This window comes from Perca fluviatilis, chromosome 3, assembly GCF_010015445.1.
Source record: "Perca fluviatilis chromosome 3, GENO_Pfluv_1.0, whole genome shotgun sequence".
Lineage (NCBI taxonomy): Eukaryota > Metazoa > Chordata > Actinopteri > Perciformes > Percidae > Perca > Perca fluviatilis.
This window is the reverse complement of record NC_053114.1, coordinates 38560010-38585242: the sequence shown is the minus strand read 5'-3', so window position 1 is coordinate 38585242 and position 25233 is coordinate 38560010. Positions and strand designations below refer to the sequence as shown.

The 25233-nt window shown below is 42.7% G+C and overlaps 1 protein-coding gene across 3 annotated transcripts in view; it reads right to left on the bottom strand.

Moving 5' to 3' along the window:
• lrp4 (low density lipoprotein receptor-related protein 4) overlaps positions 1 to 25233 on the bottom strand; it is a 156953-nt gene that overhangs the window by 88239 nt on the left and 43481 nt on the right. For all 3 annotated transcript variants that reach the window (XM_039795245.1, XM_039795246.1, XM_039795248.1), the window contains exon 2: positions 3725 to 3871. In XM_039795245.1, the coding sequence (XP_039651179.1) occupies positions 3725 to 3871 (147 nt within the window). The remainder of the gene's footprint in view (positions 1 to 3724; positions 3872 to 25233) is intronic.

Below are 25233 nucleotides of genomic sequence, written 5' to 3'. Positions count from 1 at the left end.
AAAATTGAAGACGGTGTCTAGCCTCATATATTGATGTGTTTTGCCCAGCCTTAATTACCATCTAAACCAGGGGTCTTCAATGTTTTTTAAGCCAAGGACCCCTTAAATGAAAGAGAGATGTAGCAGGGACCCCCTACTAAATATACTGCAGTGTTTCCTCCATCTTGATTTTGTAGTGGCGGCCCACCATGGTTAAATTTATGCCACCACGGTATCAGAAATAGGGCTGTACAAAAAGAGGTTGTTGTTCGGACAGATCTGCCCCCACTGCTAAAAAAAAAAAATCCTAAAGGAAACACTGTACTGTATAAAATGAAGTTGCATAATAAACTGGGCCTACAATAATGTGTAGGGCGGCCTAAAGCCTTTATACATACCTTTTTTGCATAGAATACTAATATATTAAAATAGCCTAATAATTGTTGGCATGGTTTTATAAACTTTCCAAAATTAACAATAATTTGGAGGCCCCCCCCCTGCATTGACTCTGAGGACCCAGTTTTGAAAATCCCTGATCTAAACGATAACATAGACAAAAATAATGTAATAATCACGATCAATGTTCACTCTGAAGGAAAATAAAACAGTACAGATTTACATTTCTGGATGTATTATTCCTGCTGTCATTTAAAGATGGTCGGTGAAAATGTATTGAACACAGGATTTAAACATAGGGAGACACTATGGCTAGGTCCTTTTACTAAATGTTTGTCTTTAAACGGGTAGATTTATGATCCTCAAGGAACGAGCCCCCCCGCCCGCCCTTCTACCCAGTGTGGTCGACTACAAACAGACGGATGTAACGTGGGGTAAGGAGGAGAGCGGCCGGCTGTAAAGACCATTTCCTCCTCACCGTCACACACCAACAACTCCTTTAGAGTTAGATAGAGTTCCCACTATAACATTCACAACACCACATGATTTATCAGTTACTCAAACACACACACACACACACACACACACACACACACACACGCGCCTGTACAAAGAGAATTTGTGCGTGTTCTTCTCAGTCCCTCATCAACTCTTCTGCAACTCCCTCTTCAGTCTCTGTGCAGCTATGAAACTTTATATGGGGGAACGCAGTCACACGACACAAGCACTGCACACACACAACAGCCACATGTGCACTACACAATTTCCACATGATTCCCACATTGTAATTAGATCAGAAGTTTACACGGATAGCTTCATAGCCACAGTCGGCCACTTTGCCTCCGCTCCTATTCTCCGGAGTTTCTCACACACACACACACACACTCCTCCAGGGTGAGTCAGGACAATTGTGCTTTCTCTAGAAATTGTTAAATTGGTATAAATGATAAATAAGTTAAAGTTCAGACAGAGGCTGGATGCCACAATTCTGCTGAAAAGAGATATCTGTGTGTTCATTGTGATATCTCTCTCTTTCTCTCTCTCTCTCTCTTCGTTAAAAACCATAAAATGTCACTCTATGGTTTTACGATCCCACTTGCTTGATTCAATCAGTGTAATAGAAGGCGAGTCACGTGGCCTCTGCCCTCCTCAGTGACACACAAACACCATGCAAACACACACACACACACACACACACACACACACACACACACACACACACACACACACACACACACACACACACACACACACACACACACACACACACACACACACACACACAGGATCTCATTCATTTTCAAAAGCAAGCGCACACACACAAATGTATTTGATATGGACACTGCTATTTAACATAGCTCCAAATCAGAGCATGAAACTGATGTGGTGCACAGAGAGTTTATAGCTATTGCTAATTTGTATCTCTTGTCCCTACTAGCTGGGCTTTTACAGTGCAGTTACATAATATACATTTCAGTATCATAAAACCACAATATACTAAGCTGGGAACTATTAAAATCTGACGCCTTTCTCTACTGGATTTACTCTAAACTGATCTTTTGAGTTACCAAGGGATTCATATACTGTATTATTAGGTGATAAATCGATTCATTATTAAGTCTATAACTCAAACCAGTTCCCGACCTTTTTGGCCTGTTCCCCGTCTAAACAAATCAACTTCTAGTTGCAATCCCACATCACAGGTTGCCAAAAAATGGTGTGTACTGTAGACCTGAGTTCCAAAGGTATTCATCATTTCATCATCAAATGTATGGCTTCTGCACAGCATGAATCTCTGTATGATATGAGCTCCGTGGTTACGAGATTGAATGGAGTGAGTCCTAGAGCCGTGCGGCTGCAGAGCGGTGGAGCAGAGGATCGATCAGACAGTACTAATGGATTAGGAAGGTCCAGCGAGATGCTCGGATATCTGTCAGCTGCTTCCATGTGTCTCCTTAAATAAGTAACGCACCACGGATCGATAACGCGGCGATCAGGCTCTCGCTGAACATTCAACTGGCTGGAGATCAATAACACTTAGCATCCCCTCTCCCAACCCCTAACTAGCTTAATGTGACAGAAGAAGACTGATGGAGACAGAACACACAAACACACACACACACACACACACACCTCTCAAAGAGGCTTAGGAAGTGTCAAACAAAAGGGCAGCATCTGCTTCTCTAAGAAAAAAAAGACGAGCCTCACATTGACATTTCACATCGATAAACAGAAGTGTAAAAGAGGAGCGGTGAAGATCTCCTCTACTTGACAAACTGACATGCTCTGCAGGAAAATACTCCTGTCTGGCTCTGCTGCCAAGACTTCCCTCAGGCCAAACACCGTCTGGTGCCAGAAGTCACTCAAGCATTTTTCTGCACGGGGCATACACCACGCAGAGCGCCTTGCGCTGCCTCTGCATCAGAAATACTACCCCGCCTGGACCACTGACCCATTCCCCGTTTCACTGGGTGATGATGGGATCCATATGGGCCCAGTTATGTTTTTTCGTACTTCTCTGGACTATTTATGCAGGAAAACTGAGCAAAAAATCTTGGTTTGAGTTTATGGTCTTGCTCAAAGGAACCATGATATTATTCAGTGTAGAACTGTTGGTTTATATTTAACAACCACATTTATCAAGCTGGTACAACCAGCAACTTCAAGTTTTATTAGTAAAACAAATAAGCATCTATTCATAAATACCCATATCAAAATGTTAAATACAGAAATAAACATCTAAGGCTGTTTTGGCACTGACCGAAATGTGTCTGTAGAAGAAAAGTTTTTGATCAGACTTTTTAAAAGAAGATTTTATTTAGACAGAAATATTGGACAGATGCTTGTGTTTTTACATCATTTACCATTTGAGAAGCTTGGCTACTTACACTTAAGGGAAAAATGGTTTTGTGGAAAATTATGTTTACATGAATCAAGGAAAGTTATAAAAAAAAAGTCATTTTTAGTAACCTTTACAAAAAGGGCTGACAGATCTTACATCAGGTTCTCTAATTGATTACGACAAATGTTTTGAAATCGGAGACTAAAGTTTGCATTACAATCTTTTTGAAATGCAGAACTCTCTGTCCAACTTCATCGGTCACCAACTGGGCAATCATCGATTTCCACTTGATCACGCAGACCAAGTAAACTAAGAGCAGCCACGCGGAGCAAGGAATCTCATCAAAGCCAGTAAATAGGCTTGTACCATTCACTTCACTCAAGTTTAAAATTGGGACAAATTCAGAGTCAATAAATCTTAGGGTAAGTCACAGCGAGATCGAAACTAAGAGAAAAGGAAAAAGAAGAGGAGGATAAGAACGAGAAAAGACAAGGATTGCAAACTCACTGCATCCGTCCTCGTCGCTGTGGTCCCCGCAATCGTTATCTCCGTCACACTGCCACTGGGCGGGGATGCAGGTACACTCGCCGAACGCACTGACCGCACACGTGAAGTGGTTCCTCCCACAAGAACACTCGGCGCTGCCCTGGACTCCTGCACACACACACACACAGAGGAAGAGAGGGTTAGAGCTGATCAGACATGTTCAATCAGTCAGGTAAATGACTGTTTTTTATTGGAATTCATATAAACAATAGTGATTCTGTAAGCTATACATAACTGGCTCATTTTCCAGTCATTTTACTCATCACTGACTATAAAAGGTGATTGTATTAAATCTGCAGGTGGGCACTAGTCTATACTGACGACGTTTCAAATTACGGAATGGTTCCGTTGCAGCAGGAAGTACCGCGGGATGTCCCTAATTTTCGTCCGGATGACCCTCACCGTCCGCTTGTTACAATTTTAAACACCGGTGGATTTATGAGGACTATGGTTAACCGGTCCTCAGATCTCTGCAGAGTAAATCCAGACAGCTAGCTAGACGTGTTTTATGACTAAAACAACCTTTGAACATACAAACGTTCCACCAAAACAAGTTCCTTCCTGGGGCTATTTTGCAGCGGAACCGTTGCTGCGTCCAGCGCTTCGCGCCGCCCAAGACGACTGCGATTGGTTTAAAGAAACACCAATAAACCAGAGGCCATCTTTCTCCTATCCAGAAATGTTGTGTGGACTAGCTAGATCTTCCTCCGCAGCACTGTGGAGGAAGGTCTGGCAATGCAAGATTGGGTGGGCACACACCGGCCTCTGAGCCCCTACAACACCACATTGAGCAGAGGAGGAGGAGGAGGAGGCTGACTGCAAAAGGAGTCCGATAGGGAGGATGTTTAGTGTAACACACACACGACAGGATGACGGTTCTGTATGTTCTCGGGCCAAACCCAGAAATCCAGCTGAATAATAAAACTGACTTTATTATATTTACTATGATATAATGGTCCTCCCTAACTACTCCCTACTTGCCCTTCTGTATGTGTGACAACAGTTTCAGAAAACCAGATCCACGTGTGCAAAAATCTGTTAAGTGTACTTGAATGTGATTCTCGATATGATTTATGCTGCAGCATCAAATCCACCGGAGACTCTATAAAAAAAAAGTGTAATTTCCTCATGCAGGATCAAAGTATGTCGTCATCTATTTAATCTTACGCAGATAAAAAATAAAACTTGGTTCCAGCTCTTTGAATCACTACCCATATTGGAAAGTTTGTCAGGGGATTCAAAGGTGACGTTTCTTATGTGAATGGTTGTTCCCCTGCTGGAGAAACAACAGGAGACCATCCTGCCTTTGTACATGGGAATAAGGTTTGGAACGTCGTGAGTTTTTACATTCTTTGATGGGTCCAGGTCAGGTCTAAAGTCTGTCAGGTTTAGGGCTGGGCAATATGGAGAAAATCACATATCACGATATTCTTGACCAAATAACTCAATATCGATATTGCGGCAATATTCTAGGGTTGACAATTGGGGCTCTACCAAAATACCTTCACACTTAGATTTTAGATAAATAATCATCAGTTATGTGGACATAATGTCTAAGTGGGGAAAAGGCAAACAATAGAACAGTCTGGTAAGTTCAGAAAAGTACATCACTTTACTGTAATGCAGCCTTTAAAACCAGGAAAAGACAACACTTATGGTCATATCACGATATCCAAAATCTAAGACGATATCTAGTCTCATATCACGATATCGATATAATATCGATATATTGACCAGCCCTAGAAAGGTCTCAAATCTTGTCAAGGCAGGTCCCAAATCAAGTCTCAAGTCCTTGAAGGCAAGTCCACTGCAAGTCTTTCAGGTCTACCAATGCTGAACTTTTCTTTTCTCTCTTTCTTCGAAGCGCTGTTATAGTGCTTTTAAATAGCGGAGTCCATGCCCTTCCAATGCACAGGCCTTACTTAAATATTCAAGCTGTGTGGTTATGCAATGCTGCCTGACACCATTTTTTTAAATTATAATTTTTTGGATTTGACTGGGTCAAAACTAGAAATTGAAACGGTTTTGCTTTGAAGTCTAGTCTTCAGGGAATGAAGTCTCAAGTACTTCTTTTTGTGACTTAAATTAAACCCCAATCCACATGTGAAGTCTTTAACTCTCCAGCAGAACAGTGACAATATTAACCCCCTCTGCCAAATGTATAATGCCTCGAACGTAATACCAACATGCTGCAACGGTAACAAAAATGGCAGTTCAGTCTGAACTCAGCTATGTTCATGTGCTGCTTTCCTTGTTTTAGCATTGGCATTTCCCTGCTTTTTTTTCTAGGCTGCCGTCTGCCATGCAGCTTCTCTATCACTGCTCCAACAAGCTGTGTACTGTATACTACAGACTAATGCGCTCCACACAGCCACACGCTATGTCACCAAGTTGAAATGAGACTTCATAAGCCTTCCGAGGGCAATAAACATGTCCAATCTTAATATGAATGGCTTTCATTAAATGAATCTCTTCTGTCAGAACATAAACATGTGTGTGTTGTATGTGTCACAGAGAGAGAGAAAGTATAATGACCATGAGTACGCAGCTTTTTTTTTTGTGTGGATTTTCCCCTTGATGGTTCTTTCTCGTCCTCAAAAGACAACTGCTCTGACAGTGCTGGTGGACTGTACGGACATCTATCACTATAGTGATTAATGAAGCGATTCATGACGAGTTAAAAAAATGATCGTTCGGTCCATTTACCCGTCTGACAGACAACAGAGGTGTCACTCAAAACAGGGACGTGGGATACAAGCAAAACACAACATTTCATTTTATTTTTCAGTTTAAGTCTTTTGAGTTTTAAATTTTTCTCCACTCTTAACTTATTTGTATGAAATCATTTCATACATTGTTTGCCAATTACGCCTGCATAGTACTGCTGTCTTGATATTTAAATTTAAACTTCTTATTTACATTTGATTGTATTATTTTGTTTGAATTTTCATTTTGTCACTTGTAAATGAGATCTTGATCTCAATGTGATTTCCTGATGAAAGAAAGTATATGTAAGTTTGCTTGCAGGCAAACTGTCGGGATATGGGCTATTCTTATTTATTGTCCCCACAAATTCTTTATAATGTCTATTTGTGGCCACTTGAAGAGACCTTTCATTTGGCCATGATTTGTGTCTGCAGTTAGCCAAAGACTCATTTTTACTTCTTTCAGAGGCCCTAAGAAGTAATTTCAGTAAAGCATAAGATAAAAGAAAATATTTGAGCCAAGTCTAGGTGAAAAAAAAAAAAAAAAATCTGCATCCCTGTCTGGTTACAGCCATCCACAAAATGTCAGAGGACTTTACTGCTCTGGCCGTGGACTCCCAGGTAGCACAGGGACTTCTGTAAACAGCAGGAGCTTTAGTCAAAGAGGACATTAACACTCTATGAAACATCATCAATCTCTCTCTACTGCCAATCGACTCATTTTGATTAATAGGAAATAAAATTGTATTACAATAACACTAAATACAGAATATTTTCTTTAACCCAACCCATTGCTTACTGGCCCTTTAATATGCCCATATCCCCTTTTCGCTGACAGTGTGCATATGTGTACACAGACAAACACGGTATCCAAAAATACATAGGGAAACACACACACACACACACTCTATACGTTCTGTACACTCTGCCCTGATTTCCCACCACAGTAGGGAAAAACACAGAATCACCACATTTTTAGACGCATCACAGCAAATCACGTCCAGGACAGGAAATAAATAAAGGTTTCCCATTTTGCTCTCACTTTGAAGCCTATTAATGGCCATCTGTGTCTGTGTCAGTGTGTGTGTGTGTCTGTGTCAGTGTGTGTGTGTGTGTCTGTGTCTGTGTCTGTGTGTGTGTGTGTGTGTGTGTGTGTGTGTGTGTGTGTGTGTGTGTGTGCGCCTATTTTGCTAAAACTGGCCTGCCGCAACAAACCCAGAGTTTCTTGGAACGTGCATGTGTGTTATATGTGTGTTATGTGTGTGTTTGTGTGTGTGTGTGTGTGTGTGTGTGTGTGTGTGTGTGTGTGTGTGTGTGTGTGTGTGTGTGTGTGTGTGTGTGTGTGTGTGTGTGTGTATGCGGTTCCTGGCCCCCTCACAAAGGCATCAGTCAACCCAGGAGGGTCTGGCAGAGAAAGCTCAGTAACCTTCAGATCCCTCCCACAGCACTAAATTAATGGCCTCTTTCTTTTCATTTCCCTCTCTTTCTCCTCAGTCTTGTCTTTCCACCATCCCCTCTTCACACTTCCCCTTCAGATGCCTCCCTTCTTTTTCTCCTCTTCCCCACTTTGTTCCACTTCCCTCCCCTTGTTTCAAGAACTCTCCGCTAACAGTAGGGGAAGCGGGGATGGCGTCCTCCACGTCTTCCTGTCTGTAAAGTTGTCTATCTCATTTTCTTGAGCAGCCTGTAGTCCCTGCAGTCCTCAGACCCCCGGGGTTTGTGGTGTTCACACTGGCCACGTAAATGTACTTTGTGTCGCGTCACTTGCTCAAGTTTGATCGCTTGAGTTTAAACATTTCAACTCGTGGATACGGGATAGATGTAAACGGGCGTTTTTGCATTGATTTTGTTAAGTAAAAATTAGTTTCAGATTAGTTAGTTAGTTAGCCACACAATTCACGCAAAATGTGGCCGGTGTAAACATACTGTAATTACTGAAAATCCCGAACTAAGACCAATTCCTGATACCCCATAGTACAACACTATTACGATTACACTGCAGTGTTGTGAGCTGTGCTGGATTTGTAACTTTAAGCATATGTGTGTTTTATTCAGATGCGTGTGTGCGTTTTTTTTGTTGTTTTTTTTTGCATTGAGCTAAATTAGAGTCTGGAGCAGAAGTTGTGTCAACATGAAGCCACATCACAAGGCCATGCACATGTCAAACAGGCCACTGGCTCCGACCAGAGCCAAAGAAACCATCATACTGTACGCACTGTACTGCACATGCATGTGTGCGCACCAGGACTGAGAATACGAATGGGCAACATGACAATATACATGGCAAGATGACGGCAAGAGATATGTCAACAAGTAGAGAGTTTGGTTTGTGTCCATGCCTTTAATATTTCTGGTTGTACTAGACCGTTGTGGGAAGGGTTGCAAATCAAATGAGAAGGACTGTTTGTTTGTCTATTAAATGCTTTCTCAAACTACATTCCAAAATGTACAATTTTACAAAATATTTTGCTATGCCATATGAAGTGACAGAGGGTTTTATCCATTTTGCCATAAAACTTGCTAACTGTTTTAGTATGTTTTCAGAGATGTATTAGGTTATACTAAGTGCCAATAAACAATGCAAACATTAGTTTACAGTCCTGTTACCCTGCCAGCAAAAATAATCACAACTTCAACTTGTATCAAGGAGGAAAAAAGATCCTGATGTTAACTGATGAGACTGATAATGACGAGTGAAAGATCAACACACAGATTATTACAAGTATGAGAATGTGTGGCACGACCACAAAATCCACTTTGATCGCCTTCTCTCGCTCTCTTTCTCACTCACACACACACACACACACACACACACACACACACACACACACACACACACACACACACACACACACACACACACACACACACAGACACACACACAGACACACACACAGACACACACACACAAACAATATATAGTTTTTTTTAAATCACCATCGCGATATCAACTGGCCCAATAAACACATCGTGAAAGGCCGCAACATATCGCCAAAGACCCTCAGAGATGTTCTGTGTTAAGGCCCTGACACACCTAACCAATAATCGGCCGTCGGACAGTCTGGCGAGGTCGGTGAGTGCCAACCCGGAAATGGCGAGCGGGAACACGTAACATGAGACACAGCCATCTTCTAACCGTAAACAAACTGGGAACTATATTCTCAGGCGGAAGAATATAGTACTTGGGCGGAGTGATATGCTCGCAGCAAGTCTGTCTGAGAATATAGTTCCCGGTTTGTTTTACGGATAGAAGATGACTGTGTCTCATGTTACGTTGTTTTTTGTACACGCTGTGACTCTACAAATCACAACATGTAAACAGGAACATGTTGGCGTTATTTTGTCACTTTTGTCACAATTCGGAGCAGTAGTCTAGTTGGAACCAGTTACCTGCAGGATCTGTGCTAGGCTAAGCTAATGCTGGAGCCGTCAGACAGCGTTACAGCACGCACGGAGATGAGAAGGGTATGTATCGACTTGTCTAACTCTGGGGGTTACGGTGAATAAGCTAAAGTCCCAATAAGTCGGCGTGTTCCTTTAAGTTGAAAGAAAATATCTGTAGAAAAGTGCACTTTAAAATATAACATTATTTCATTTCAAAATCATTCATTTTTTAGTGGTGCTTTTTATATTCAATTCAATGTTCAATTTGTTCAATAAAAGAATGTTGGAAATAATTTGTTCTAAATTCATCAAGCAGTTTGTTGTATATAAGAAGAATACTAGAAGCAGAGGAAATGCAGAACTGAGCACGCACGCACTGCGCTTTCAAGAGTACCAGCATGACAAGCCTCTGATGCATCACACAGATAGCAGATCACATGCTTGGCTGTTTTGTAGGGACAGTAGATCACTTTGAGCTCTAAGTCCAAATTTAGCGACAATACATCAGACTATTAAAGGATGTTTAGCCTAAGTGGAGCAGGTACAGTCGAATCATCTGAGCAGTTAATTGATCTTAAGCAGAAAGATCTTAGAGCTTTAACTGCCTGAAAAGCTGAGTTGGGGGAAAAAAAAACGGAACACAAGCAGTACAGGGGCAAAGTGCTGCCCAAGAACAATAGACTACAACTTTTTCTGATGTTATCGGGCTTCTTCGGCTGACTTTCACAATAAAAGCCTTCCAGCAAAGGAGAAAGGTATTGTTAAAGTACCACAGGGACGGTCAGTGGCAGAAGTTGAGCACAGCTTAGCGTTAGTCAAGAATGTTGGTCTAAATCTACAAGTGGACACTTTGAAGCCATATTTTTATCAGTGGATCAGTTTGAAACAGTTGTGAACTGGTCAGGCGAAGAGCTGCAGGCGCTTCATGAAATTTGGGCGAATATTTAATATACACAATTAAGGTAAACAATGCATTTGCTGCCAGTACTGTTGCCAGGATTATAAGAATAAATAAGGAGGATGAGTCAGCGACATCATAGAAATATTCATAAGAAGGTAACACTATAGACAACCTGACAAGAAGCCCTCTTTTATTCTTAAAGTCAAACAATAAATAGAATAAAAAGAGGAATAAAAAAAAAAAAACATCTCGTCAGCAGGTGCCAGAACCCCAACTTGAGATAAAACGTATTGATGGACAGCAAATAATATCACTTGCTACTGAACAGCATTTTTTTTTTTTAAGCACATCAATCCCACAAACAATCCACATGATCAACAGAGTTCATACCCAGTGAGAAAGGAGTTTCTATCCAATAACCGGTGGTCTCTTCAGACCAACGGTGAGACAGACCGACAACTCAATTCTCACTTCGCTTGCTGCTGCCAGAGGCCAGAGTGTGAGCCGTGAGCCAGAAAGAACCTCCAGTATGTGGCCGGGTTGGCTCAGTGGGTAGAGCAGGCGCACATGTACTGAGAGGTTTATGCCTCGACGCAGCGGTCCAGGATTTGAGTCCGACCTGTGACGATTTTCTGCATTTCTTCCCCCCCTCTCTCTCTCTCCCTTCCATTTCTCACCTAGCTGTCCTGTCAAATAAAGTCGGAAAAAGCCCAACAAATAACCTTAAAAAAAGAAAGAACCCCCAGTAGAGAAAAAGAAAAACAGAGACCACCAAAGATCCTCCACTGCTGGTTACTACAGCCTGAAACGGTCTTAACAGGCCGGGTGAGGAACAAGACAGGTGGTCCCCCCGCCCCCCAAAGGTAAACAGAGATGATCCCACAAACCCACGCTGACACCACGTCTAAACCTGACCCACCTACAGCAGCTGCCAGCCGCCAAAAGCCTGCGTCCACTGACCAAACCGAGCCGGAAGCGGCCACGTCGTAGGAGTCTCAGATCTAACCAGGTGGCATTCAACCTCCATTTCGCCATTTCACAATTTGCTCTTGTTAAATAGTTAAAATGTGTGCGAAGAGGTGAGGAGAGAGCAGTGGGGCCAAAACACACAATGGTAACTCAGCCCTGAGAGCTGGTGGTCACACGCTTTCAACGATGTCAAAAGGCTGCTAGTTAATTAGGCCTGGACCTCCCTGGAGACTACCTGGAGGGTCGGAGCTGCGTCTTTCTTTGAGTGTGCGAGCGTACCGCTATAAAAAGTGATAAGCGGGAAATTGGGGAAATGAGCCATCTGAGTATGTGAAGGGGTAGGACAGGAGCACGGAGGGAAGGAACCAAGCCTTTTGTCTGTCCTCTGTCTTCCTGCCACCCGTCCGCTGCTGGTGTCGAGCTGTAAAAGGCGTCGCTTCAGAGAGACAGCTGCGTCTCAGCATGTCAGCAACTGTTCAGCCCGAACCGTCCTAAACCAGCTGCATTCAGCCGCGCCGCATGGCGTCTCGCGGCGCTGCACAATGAGAATGGACACAACTGGCGTCCCACCTCGCTGTCAGGCAACAGTGTTCGTCCGTCGTCACGTCTCACCGTGAGAGACTGCCGGCAGAACGAGACGCCTGACTGGTCACGTATACAGGGTGGCTGTTCACCTGTAATAACTGTCTGTCACCATTCACATTGAACAGAGAGCACTGCTGAGAGCACGGTGTGGAGGCTTTCTTGATATGAAGACATGGCTGAGTGGTGAAAATACTGTTCCACATATTAAGACAAACACCTTTGCAACACCTGTTTTGGGGACATTTTAAAAAGGTCCCATGGCATGACAATTTCACTTTATGAGGTTTTTTAACATTAATATGCATTCCCCCCCAGCCTGCCTATGGTCCCCCAGTGGCTAGAAATGGTGATAGGTGTAAACCGAGCCCTGGGTATCCTGCTCTGCCTTTGAGAAAATGAAAGCTCAGATGGGCCGATCTGGAATCTTCTCCTTATGATGTCATAAGGAGAAAGGTTACCTCCCCTTTCTCTGCTTTGCCCGCCCATGGCTTTCAAACGAGCAAAGTGGCAGTTGGTCAAGGCCACACCCCCACCCTCCACCTTGCCCCCCCCTTCTCCTCCTCAATAGCTACAGACACAGAAATGGCACATCCTAAGGAAAGCTCATTGTGGGACTGGCTCTAGTGGCTGTAATTCTGCACCAAGGCTGAATTTCGGGAAAGAGACTTCAGATACAGTATTATTAGGGGACCACTAAGGTCTATATAAAAGAGACTTCAGATACAGTATTAGGGCCACTAAAGGTCTATATAAAAGAGACTTCAGATACAGTATTAGGGGACCACTAAGGTCTATATAAAAGAGACTTCAGATACAGTATTAGGGGACCACTAAGGTCTATATAAAAGAGACTTCAGATACAGTATTAGGGGACCACTAAGGTCTATATAAAAGAGACTTCAGATACAGTATTAGGGACCACTAAGGTCTATATAAAAGAGACTTCAGATACAGTATTAGGGGACCACTAAGGTCTATATAAAAGAGACTTCAGATACAGTATTAGGGGACCACTAAGGTCTATATAAAAGAGACTTCAGATACAGTATTAGGGGACCACTAAGGTCTATATAAAAGAGACTTCAGATACAGTATTAGGGGACCACTAAGGTCTATATAAAAGAGACTTCAGATACAGTATTAGGGGACCACTAAGGTCTATATAAAAGATATTTCAGATACAGTATTAGAGGACCATTAAGGCCTATATAAAAGCATCCAAAGAGCACCATGTCATGGGACCTTTAAAGAAAAACTGTTGGTATGTATCTGTATATGACACAATATTTAAGATAACGTGGGTAAACAGAGTATAGTTAGCCTGGTTGACACCAGACCCTTCTCAGTTGTAACTGAGAGTGGGTCTGGGCAAGCTTCATTCACAGCCCATTTCCAAAGGGGCGTCACCGAACAGACGCCGCTCAAATGCCTCTGGGCGCCATTGGATAGTCCTTCAACCAATCAGACCAACGATCCGGGTGACGTAGCAGCGGCATCAACGAGTTACAGCGCTTCTGTGGCCGTCACGTTGAATGTAAACAAAAAGCTGCTCGCCGTCGCAGCACTATCGCCATCGTGTAAAGCCCGCCTCAACGGTTGCGATTGGTGCCTCGATTTGGGAAAAATAGAAATGGGCTTGAGCGGTCTCTTGGCCAGAAGGACTTGCAGAGCAAATCTCAAATTTGCCTGAAGTTCGTCAGGGTTTTCCCAGGCTAGGGTATAGTAATATTTAAGAGAAATCCATGTTTAATACATGCCCAGCACATTGTGTCAGTTCCCTCTTTTATCTAGTCTATCACATTCAGATTGGGTTGACATCGCAGTGTGTGTGTGTGTGTGTGTGTGTGTGTGTGTGTGTGTGTGTGTGTGTGTGTGTGTGTGTGTTTAATTCATTTAATGAATTAAACAATAATTGTGAAGACTTTTTTTGTCTAGTAGACTTTGATGAGAAAGACGAGCTTTGGGTAGCACACATCCTGACGTCTTAGCAAACAATCAAGCAGAAACAAAGTAACAATCCAATTCATTTGGAATTCTGTTTCTGTCCATAAACCAGAAAATCCACAACCAAATCCAATATTCACTTTCATTTAAGCTCTGAAAAGAAAAAGAAAAAAAAGTTTTGGCTTTCAAGCTACTTGATGCTCCAGTTTCTTCACTGGCGACTAGTTTCTAGCCGTCTGCCTGGTCCTGGGCATGTAATGATTGTAAGAACCATTTCCCAGGCTCCTGCTCCTTTTTATCTCCACATTTCTCTCCATTACAACATATGGAAGCTCTAAAGCTGTGCCAACACTCAAAGAGCACATTCACTGAATTCCCCATGGTTATGATGGCTCTGGGTTACGCTGACTTGGCTTCACAGTGCCAAACAGCTCATCCTCCCTGCCCGTTCCCCCTCTCCGTCGGCTCATCTCCACCTACTAATTTGCCCGCCGTAGGTCGGGCCGCCCTGATGTGGCGAGCCGGTAACCACAGCAGCACATGTTGAGCTAAGATGGGAAAAAAAGATGCACACGTGTACCACTTATCAACCGGAGGGAACTTCTTAAAATCTCTTCAAATATCCAGTTTGCACGCTCAAGTATGTAAACAGAGCATGACAAACAAGTTCAGATCGATGCCAAATCTTCAAAGCATTGCTAAAAAAAAAAAAACCTTCCTGGACAGACCCTTCATCACGAGCTCATCCCTCTGTATTGCTCACTCACAAAAACACACACAAAAAACACACACACACACACACACTACAGCGTGGTTATCAAATCAACAGATGGAGTGCTCAATCACTTTCTTGTGATGTAACTCAGCAGGAGTGTGTGTGTGTGTGTGTGTGTGTGTGTGTGTGTGTGTGTGTGTGTGTGTGTGTGTGTGTGTGTGTGTGTGTGTGTGTGTGTGTGTGTGTGTGTGTGTGTGTGTGTGTGTGTGTTGTTGGCTTGCCTTTAAGGCCGAACGATTTCAACGCTCCCCGAACCTGACCGGAGGCTTTATTACAGAATCATTTCTGCATGTTCATCATGTGCAGTACTTCATTCAAGCAAACTATGCAAGGCAAGTACACACACACACACACACAACACACACACACAGTCAGCCAAGTCATTGCCTATTAACTAAGTGCGACCCAGAAGCATGTGGGAGGATACTGTCCTTTATTCCCCATGAAATGAGCGAAAACAACATAATTACACGCTTAGTGATATATCATCGTCCTGCTTCTGAGGGTTAAAAATAAAAGGCCTCTGAGATCAAACAAAGGGGAGAAATGAAAGGACAGTGCTGCTATGGAGTTGTACTGTATACAACACGCACGCACAACACACACACACACACACACACACACACACACACACACACACACACACACACACACACACACACACACACACACACACACACACACACACACACACACACACACACACACACACACACACACACACACACACACAACAATGCAATCATCCGCGGCCGGCCAGCAGTCTCTCTGAAGTCAGTTCAAAGATAACACTGACTTGGCCAGGGATGAGTGGCTGGCTGCTGGATGGCCATGTGGGCTGGCACTCGGGGGTGGGTGGGTGGGCGGACGTTGTGGGCTACATGCAAATCAGGAAAGAAAAGCTAGAAAGAGGCCCAAAATTTATGTTTAAGTGTATTTTTAGTGTTATTTTGCTTAAAACAAGCGGAAAACCTGCATCTAATCCCCAATATCTCATTTTCTCTGGGCAAAGTTCCAAAATCTCAAATTAAAACCTTAGCTAGGATGCACTCAGTGGAGCGAAAACCTCCACTAATAATAGTCATGTTTCCAACATATTTTTATGCGCATTTTGAAGTGTCGCATTAAAAAACGGTGGATAGAAATGGCAAAATTCTAAAAAAGGTTCCCCAAATTCGCAAATAAGTTTTTACGCTCGCTTGAGGTGGTTTTTGCCTTTTTCGCAAAAGAGTTAATGTGCAAAATGGGAGATGGAAACAGCTTTGCCGATTAAGCTGTGACGTAGCGAACATGTAACTCACGACTATAGTCCGTTATCCATCGGATGGGGGAAGGATCGGGGTATGGGTCCCATCCAGTGCACCGTACACTTGTGGCACAAGGTGTGTAGTGGAGTTTTGGTGTGCTATAGCCTGGGCCTCAGCCACGTTGGGTAAAGTGACAAATTGGTTCAACAGCTTGAATCTTAGCTTCTAAACTCTTTGATTCAGCCAGCCGGTTTGCTATCTACAACCACGCGTAACGTCAACTTGTGATGAAACTACGCCTTGCGTAGTCTTTTATCCGTTTTAAACCAGTTGATGGAAGCGCTTGTAATTCGCATTTTCAAATTTTTTATAGCGACATTTTAAAAGTTCGCTTAAAATTCTCTTGACAATTAGATGGAAACATGACTAGTGAACAACCAAATGAAAAATCTGCAGCCTACAGAAAATACTTACTTTTGTTGATCATTTTGCTTGCATTGTTAGATTTTATGACAAACAATATGCTAATGCAACACTGTTCCCACCAGCACACAAAACACATTATGTATATACGGTATTGTAGAATTTAATCGGTGAAGTGAGATTTATTTGTACAAAACCATGTGCAATATTATACATAAATTCTGTCATTTGATGAATTGTACCAGAGTAAGTTCAAAGCAAAATTTCAATTGAAAAAAAACTGACTTATCTCATGAAGTGTCGAATGTATGGGACGCCAATTCGTACGCCATTTTGACATGTTATCAAGACGCATAATCGCTTTTTAGCGCGTTTATCAACGCAATTCGCCCGCCATTGACCCACATTACATGTGAATTTTTGCCGTAGCAAGTAGTATGAAGGGACGTAAGTCCGTGTATGGAGATTGGGGTGGTGGATGGGTAAAACGCAGGACTTTCACCCAGGAGAGCCGGGATCACGTCCCGCGTGTGCCGATTTTCAGAGTTTTTTTTTTTTTTAGCCTTCCCCAATGTTTTTGTTTTCCTAAACCCAACCATTTATTGTTTTCCTAAGCGTGTTTTTGTCATTATTTTCCGTGTTTTTGTCGCTTTTTTTGTATTACTAAAGCCTTTCCCAGTGTTCTTTTCCTAAACCCAACCTTTTTTTGTGTGTGTGACGTTGTTCTCGCGATAGTACGTCACGTTCTTGTGATAACACGCAACGTGGCGACGCCACGTGGTGGGTATGTTTACATCTGCTGTATACAGCCTAGACATACACGTGGATAGCTCAAAATGCGTACAGATAACACGCCATTTGGCTTTAGGATAGTGGCGTGTATGTTTACGCAAAGTCATGATGCCATGTCGGGAAAAAAATGAATAATAGAGCTAAAAAAAAAACAATTCGGAAAATTCTTAATCTATATTAAAGTCAAATCACTTGATCCCTGAACTCAAGCAGACGCCTCCAGCAGAATTAAACCAAACCTGTTTGGAGCTTTGTGAGATATCTCACCGACAAGTAAACTGGTTCACACTGGGAAAAGTAAAAATGTATCTCCTGCTTGGCATACTTTTGACTTACTTTTGAAGATTTGAATCTTTCATAGCCAAAGACGTCAGTGAGTGTGTGATGCAGTGTAGTCTCCCATGGTCACAGGGCCATGAAGGGGTTAAGGAGGGAGAGGGGCGAGCGTGTTGTACTACGTTTCATTTTCCACTACTCTCAGCCCTTTGTGATGACTCTGGCCTCCACACACTGTACTTATGTGGCTTTGGGACTCAATATGTATGTGTGTGTGTGTGTGTGTGTATGTGTACATATGTGTGTACTGTACATATGTGAATGAGGCAAGGACTCTTTAGTATGATCAAAGAGAAAACACATAAAAGATCCATCACGACTACTTCCATTTACTCTGACACGCGTTTTAAGGATTTAATGACCCAATGGGTCATTAAATCAAACTGGTCAAACTGGACGACTACTTTTTCACAAAGATGACACACATATTAAAAAGGGACATGCTGATGATGAAGGATGGAAGTTGCATATGGGCGAATGAAGAGCTGCAGGTCATAAGCCTGTGCGGGAGGACTCCTGTGGCGTTTTTTCTATGAAGTGCGGGTGAGAAAGCAAGTGTTCCACATGGAGTCGGAAAAGAGGCGCGAGGAGGGCAAAGAGAGACGGAGGGCATGGAAGTTTGGTCTATTTGTTGAGCGGCTGCAGAAGCAGCAGTGTGAATGTCACACTACTGAGATGAAAGTGATGCTGTGGTGAGAGAAAGACAGCTTCGACTAGGGCTTGGTGTCGAACCTCAGTACCTTTTTTAGTACAAAACGAAATCTTTGCACAGAAAAATAAAGTGCCGAAAGTTGACATTAAATGCCTGGTCATTTCATAGCATTACTTATTCGTCGATCAATACGTACTTCCAAATTTTAATCATGATTTTGCCACTTATTTCATGTAGGCAAGGTTCTACGGTACGGCTTGTTGTGTTTTGACAACATTTTCAAGAGACATTCAAGAACTACAGCTTCTTTTGTTGAATGAAAAAAAAAAAAAAAACGTATGAATACAAAGTTCAGCGTAGTTTCTTCTACAGTTCAAAAAGCATTGCTAAAGTAGAATCTGAGACTTTGAGCATTTCAGTGCAAAGATGTACTGGCTTTAGTGTGTGTGTGTGTGTGTGTGTGTGTGTGTGTGTGTGTGTGTGTGTGTGTGTGTGTGTGTGTGTGTGTGTGTGTGTGTGTGTGTGTGTGTGTGTGTGTGTGTGTGTGTGTGTGTGTGTGTGTGTGTGTGTGTGTGTGTGTGCGTCGGGCCTGGCAGTGAAAACAAAGGATCTCTGAGCTCTGCCTCTGGACACTAGACTCACTGGGTAATGTGCTGAGTGAGCACTTGGTGTCCAAGCTCACTCTAATCCACAGATTGTCTCTTTGGTCAGCTGACCCCCCTGTCTCTCTCACCCCCCACACACACACACACACACACACACACACACACCACTTTAACCTTCAAAATCCCCCAACAGGGGCCTCTATCAGGGATACACGGGTCATAGCTTCAACTGATCCCAGAGCTCCCTCCAGGGAGAAGTTGGTTTTCCAGTTGGGGTATAATTCCCAATTGGTCTATGCTGCATACATTCTTAAAATCTCAAGATCCATCCTTCAATCTGTACCTTTTTTTTTTTTTATGTGTGGTTTTACACTAATAGTTCTATTTAGAGATCTTCCCAAGAGGACGTGGCGCTAAACTTTCAGTCAATAAAATATTTAATCGACTGACGGAAAACTAATCGATTGATAATCGATTAATGGTTTAAGTCAGTGGTTCCCAATCCAGATCCCGGGTACCCACAGTCCTGCTTATTTTCCAACTCCCTTATTCTACCCACACCTGACAAGATAGATTAGAGGTTTTCGGTAAAGAGTTAGTGCCTTCCAGCTTGGGTATTTTTCATTATTTTCTGACATTTTACAAATTAAATGTCAAATGTTTGACTTGTATAAAGCTGCTACGGAAAATGTGCCAAATGAAAAACTAAGCATTGCCGGTCATAAACCAGACATCTACAAAAATTAAAAGCCCATGTATCAAACAGTTTTCCCTTTAACTGACACATAACCCTAAATTAATCTTCAAGAATAAAACCAAATAAAAACGGGACATGGTGGATTACATTTAAAACAATCTGGAGATGTGGCCGGGTTGGTTCAGTGGTAGAGCAGGCGCACGTATACCGACGCAGCGGTTCCAATCCGACCTGTGACAATTTCCTGCATGTCTTCCCCCCTCTCTCTCCCATTTCTCACTTAGCTGTCCTGTCAAAAAGGAAAAGCCCCCAAAAAAAGAATCTTTAAAAAAAAAGTAATAATAAATTTGGAGTTTAGTGACAACATGAGTGTAGTGTTCGTAGTTTATACATTACTTTTCAAAACTGAGCTTCAAAAAGTGAAGGAAAAAAAAACCCAGAATCCTACATCTACTCCATGGGATGCAAACCTCAAACATGTCCAATAACCCCAAACTAAGTGAGCCGTCTCCACTGCAAACAATTGTTCTGTGAAGACAAATCAAAACCATGATTTGGGTTTGTAAAAACAGTGGACCTCACTCAGCTCAAATAAAAGTAGCTGAACCAATAGGAATGTTAAAATCGCTGTGCTCGAACCAGTGCGCGGCTAGAATAAAACCGCAGAATGACTGAAGTGCAAGAAAGAAAGAAGAAAAGTGAATTGGCTGTCTACTGGAGTGTGAAATATCGGTGTGTGGGACAATTTTACTATTTCAAATTTGACTGCAGGTGACATTTCAGATTTTTTGCTCTGTGTGTGTAACTAGTGTCTGGATCAGGTCCAGTCCAGCGGAGTCAGTCTGGAAGTGCTACACGAGCCACACGTCTGGGCCAAAACTTCAGCCTGGAACCTCCCTGGAACATAACAACCCCCCCCAAAAAAAAAGATCAGTACCTCTCCCTGGGATTTATCGATCACCTGTTCGGGGGCTGCATGCTGACAGACTGAAATCCATCTGACGTACAAATCAAAGTCAGACCGTGGCAGCCTACTGGAGAAAGCACAGCAAACCGGGATGGGTGGCTGAATAACTTTTACAAAAACAGCAAGTAAACCTTCCTCTCCAACAGCATGAACACCGTCTTGAATTTCTCCTTTTGAGGAGCTGGTTTTACAACATTTGCAGTCAGTTTGGGCTGCATGATTCAAGATCAAGAATGACAATCCTAAAAAGTGCAATTATTAGCTATGGACAGGTCTGCAAAGAAACGAAAAACAATTGAACAAACAAATCCTCAGAACATATGAAGTGAGTATACGGACTCACCAGTGTCAACAACCTAGTTTTTTTTTCATTGGAGCTTCGTTTTACCACTGACAAAAAGTGCCATCATTTAACGGTCTAACCATCCTATACAGAACGGTACTTTCTGGTTGACTGAATTAATGTACCGGATTGGTTACAAATGGCCGATACCCAATCCGCTTAATGAGGTCAATATCAGCACCAAAACTGATTCCGCATATCGGTTCATCCACAACTAGTCTCGCTTTGCCAGACCTTCCTCCTCAGCGCTGCGGAGGAGGGTCTGGCTAGTGCACACAACATTCCGGGATGGGAGAAAAACATGCTCTGGTTTATTGGCATTTCTTTAAACCAATCACAATCATCTTGGGCGACGCTAAGCGCCGAAAGGAGCAGCGGTTCCTCTGCAAAATAGCTTTGGGAAGAAACTTGTTTTGGTGGAATACGTGTACGTTCAAAAGTCGTTTTAAACGTGCAACAGAAAACTCAGAATGGACAGATAGTCTAGCTAGCTGCCTGGATTTACCCTGCAGAGATCTGAGGAGCAGTTAACCATAGTCCTCAGAAATCCACCGGAGTTTAAACTGCCAACACAAAGGAAGCGGAAGGTGACGGACATCCGGCCGAAATGAGGGACGTCCGGCGGGATTTCCGACGCCACCTGAACAATCCCAGGAATGAAACGTCGTCGATATAGATTATTCCACAGCTACAAAACTAAACGGGTGGTGATGGCGCAGTGGATATGACACATCACTTTGGTGTGGGAGACCTGGGTTCGATTCCTACTGCGAAACATCAACCAATGTTTCCCCTGAGCAAGACACGCTCCAGAGGCGTGCAACCGCTGACATATGTAGCAATTGTAAGTCGCTTTGGATAAAAGCGTTGGCTAAATGACATGTATTGTAATGACTGAAGTTGACACCATAGATTTAGATACAAATTGTAATGTAAATGCAACCTCTAGTCAGCGTCAGAGGTGAAAAAAAAAAATTTAAATACAAATATTGGTCTATTTTTAAATTCTTTCTCGCCAAAAACATAAAACGTTCACCTGAGCTTTGTAAGGCACCAAAACAGTCAAATCTTGAACAAGAACAAGGACAGTGTTCCTGAACAGGCCTCACCGCAGCACCAGATGCTAGATCAGTATTAGCAGCTTCATTTGGTCCATGTCTGTGAATGTGAACTCCAGGCAAAAGGATAAGTGTAATAAGAGGAGATTATTCCATGCGGGCGAGCTGTAACTCACTTTATGGGCTTTGACTGGATGAGAAGAGCAGGCACTGAGGTCCAGCTCAGTAATATCCAGTTATAAACGGACACAGCATGAAGGGCTCCGCTCCACATCTCTAACCTCCTCCATGCTGGCACCAGACGCTCTATGATGTTAACATTTGGGATTTGGGGCAAAAACCGGGCTTGTAAATTGTAAATCTCCGAATAAGAGTTTGCCAGTTTCAGTATATTGACCTCTCTGTTTTCTGCATCAGTCTGACAGTCAGCCATTAAAATGAGCTGCTAACTACGAGGAGGGCTCAAACAAGCGCATGCACACGCACAAGTAAAAACACACTCACGTCTGTACAAATGTACACACACTGTATCAGCCAAACTGGTATGAGAATAAAGCCATACCAATACTGGATTTTGAAGGCAAATACTGATTTATTTATTTGTTTGTTTATTTTTACACAAACACACATGAACTGATCCCTCAAGAAACCGCGACAGAGAAAATTCACAGACGTCAATCCTTAATTCTTATCGACACCAAAAATTCCAAATGACGACTTCTTTGACTTTGAGAGTAAACTTTTATCAGCAAGCCTTACTTAAAACATACTTTTTATAAATGAAAAGACAAACGGAACAAATCAAGTAAAATGTCTGCATAAAAATACAATCCATAAAACATCCGTTTGCAGTTTGGTTTTGCCAATCCAACGTCATATACACTAAATATTTCTGTGGTCAGTATTGACCAATGATAGAATCTCAGGGGTGAATATCGGTCAGGATTTAACTGGAAACTAAACCATACTGCAAGTTCTTATTTACATTCAGTTTTGTCACAAAATAGTCTATGTATCATGATGAATGGTAAGGCTTTCTTTTTCTTAAGTTCTTAAGTGTTTATACAAACTCAGCATAGTAGATATTAAAGCTTCTTATTCTCATTCAGTAAAGAAAGTTTACCTGTTTTTGTACAGTGTTAAAACAGCTACAGTGCATTTTTATATTAGTGCTGAATGACATCCCTGTCAATCTCCTGACACAGACAAGAGGAATCAAAGTCTTCACCAGGAAACAATCCCCTCAAAACAAGTTCATAAATGTCATGCACACCAATATTCCACTATTATTAAGATATGACAATACTCCGAATTTGATACAGGTCATGTAAACAGCATATTCCTTTTTCTGAATACAGCATTTTCCGATTAAGACGTGGGATATTACGGTATTATTCGGGTTTTAGAGGCATTCTTTGGACACGTATACAGGGCATTCGGAATATGCGTCTCAATCTGGGTTTATGGTCAGCTCTGTGAGTTGCTATGGTTGCTGTACACAAACCAACGAGCCAACAGTTTGCAAGCCTGCAGACCCGATAAGGAGGAGAAACAACGCTACTTTTAAACATTATCAAAGACTTTGTTATCAACAGGTTTTGGAAACATCGCTGCGCCAACCTTTTCAAGAAGCCGGTTGAAGGAATGAAAGAGGGATGCTGTGTTCACGCAGTCCAACAAGTCCGCCAATGCTGGAAAACTTTGTTAAAAAAAAAAAAAAAGTGTTTTGCAAGGCTACATGTACACGGGAATATTAGCGGATTATTCACTTTCATTAGCCATGTAACCAGTTTAGTCGGAATATCATCTTTTTCGGAATAAGGGCAACAACCGGAATATTATGTGCATGTAAACATAGTCATTGTCACACTGCTATTTGGGGCATCTTTCTTAGCTGGAATACCAATAACTTTAAAGCTGAGTTTGACGCTGTGAAGTTCATCCTAGAAATATCTATTTACATTTACAACAGCATGGTGGCCCAATGGTTAGCACTGTGGCCTCACAGCAAGAAGGTTCTGGGTTTGAATCCAGGTCGTTCCGGGGCCTTTCTGTGTGGAGTTTGTATGTTCTCCCCACGTTTGCGTGGGTTTCCTCCGGGTGCTCCGGTTTCCCCCACCATCAAAAAAAACATGTACTAGGTTCTCCAGTCAGTGCCCTTGATCAAGGCACTGGCTCAGATCTGGAGTTGGTCCCCGGGCGCTGTGATTGGCTGCCCACTGCTCCCTTGAGGGATGGGTTAAATGCAGAGAATGAATTTCGCTACATGTACGTGTATGTGACAAATAAAGTACCTTTACCTTTACATATGAAACAATTTGTGAAGTAAATAGGGAAACGTAAACTAGATGTAAATAATTGATGCTTTTAAAAGGGGTACCGTAGGTCATACATTTGTTAAGATTAGGCAAGAAAGTTTGTGAATTAAATTTCTTTGACCGTAATTAAAATGTGGGGTTCATTTTGTATCCCTTTCCCCAAGAACAATCCATGCACATCCTGAAGTTATGAAAGCTCATAAGAGACGTACACACCCTGGTCCCCTGAGGACAACAAAACCCCGGAGCATTCCAGAGGAGGTGGGAGTGAAGCGGTTGGAGGACGGTGGGGGTGGAGGGATGTTAAATTGGTGACTTGGAAGGCAGAGCCTTTCCAGAAGCGAAGCGGACAACCTGTGGTTGGGGTTGAATTCTTTCCCTCTCTGGCTCCTTTTAGAAAAAGAGAGGAAAAACGGCAAACACAGACCCCTCCATTCAGAGTAATTTATCCCTATGGCCAGGCCTTCTTTACCGGCTGCAATAGCCCCCTTCCGGGGCTGCCCAGCAGGATGCCTCCGAGTGGCGTGTGAAACTCTCCTGTCTCCTTCAGCTCAAAAGGGAAGGATGAACAATGGCCCTCGCCAGGCGCTGGCTCTGAACAACTCTCTCTCTCTCTCTCGGGTTCCCTCTCTGCTTTACTTTCTCCGTCTCTAAAAAAGCAACCACACGCTATTCCAGCATTACCCAGATTCCTTTATCCATCCGATATCATCCGTAGCCATTTCCTTCAACCTCGACTGTTTTCGCTCATCCGTTCCTCTTTGTTTCT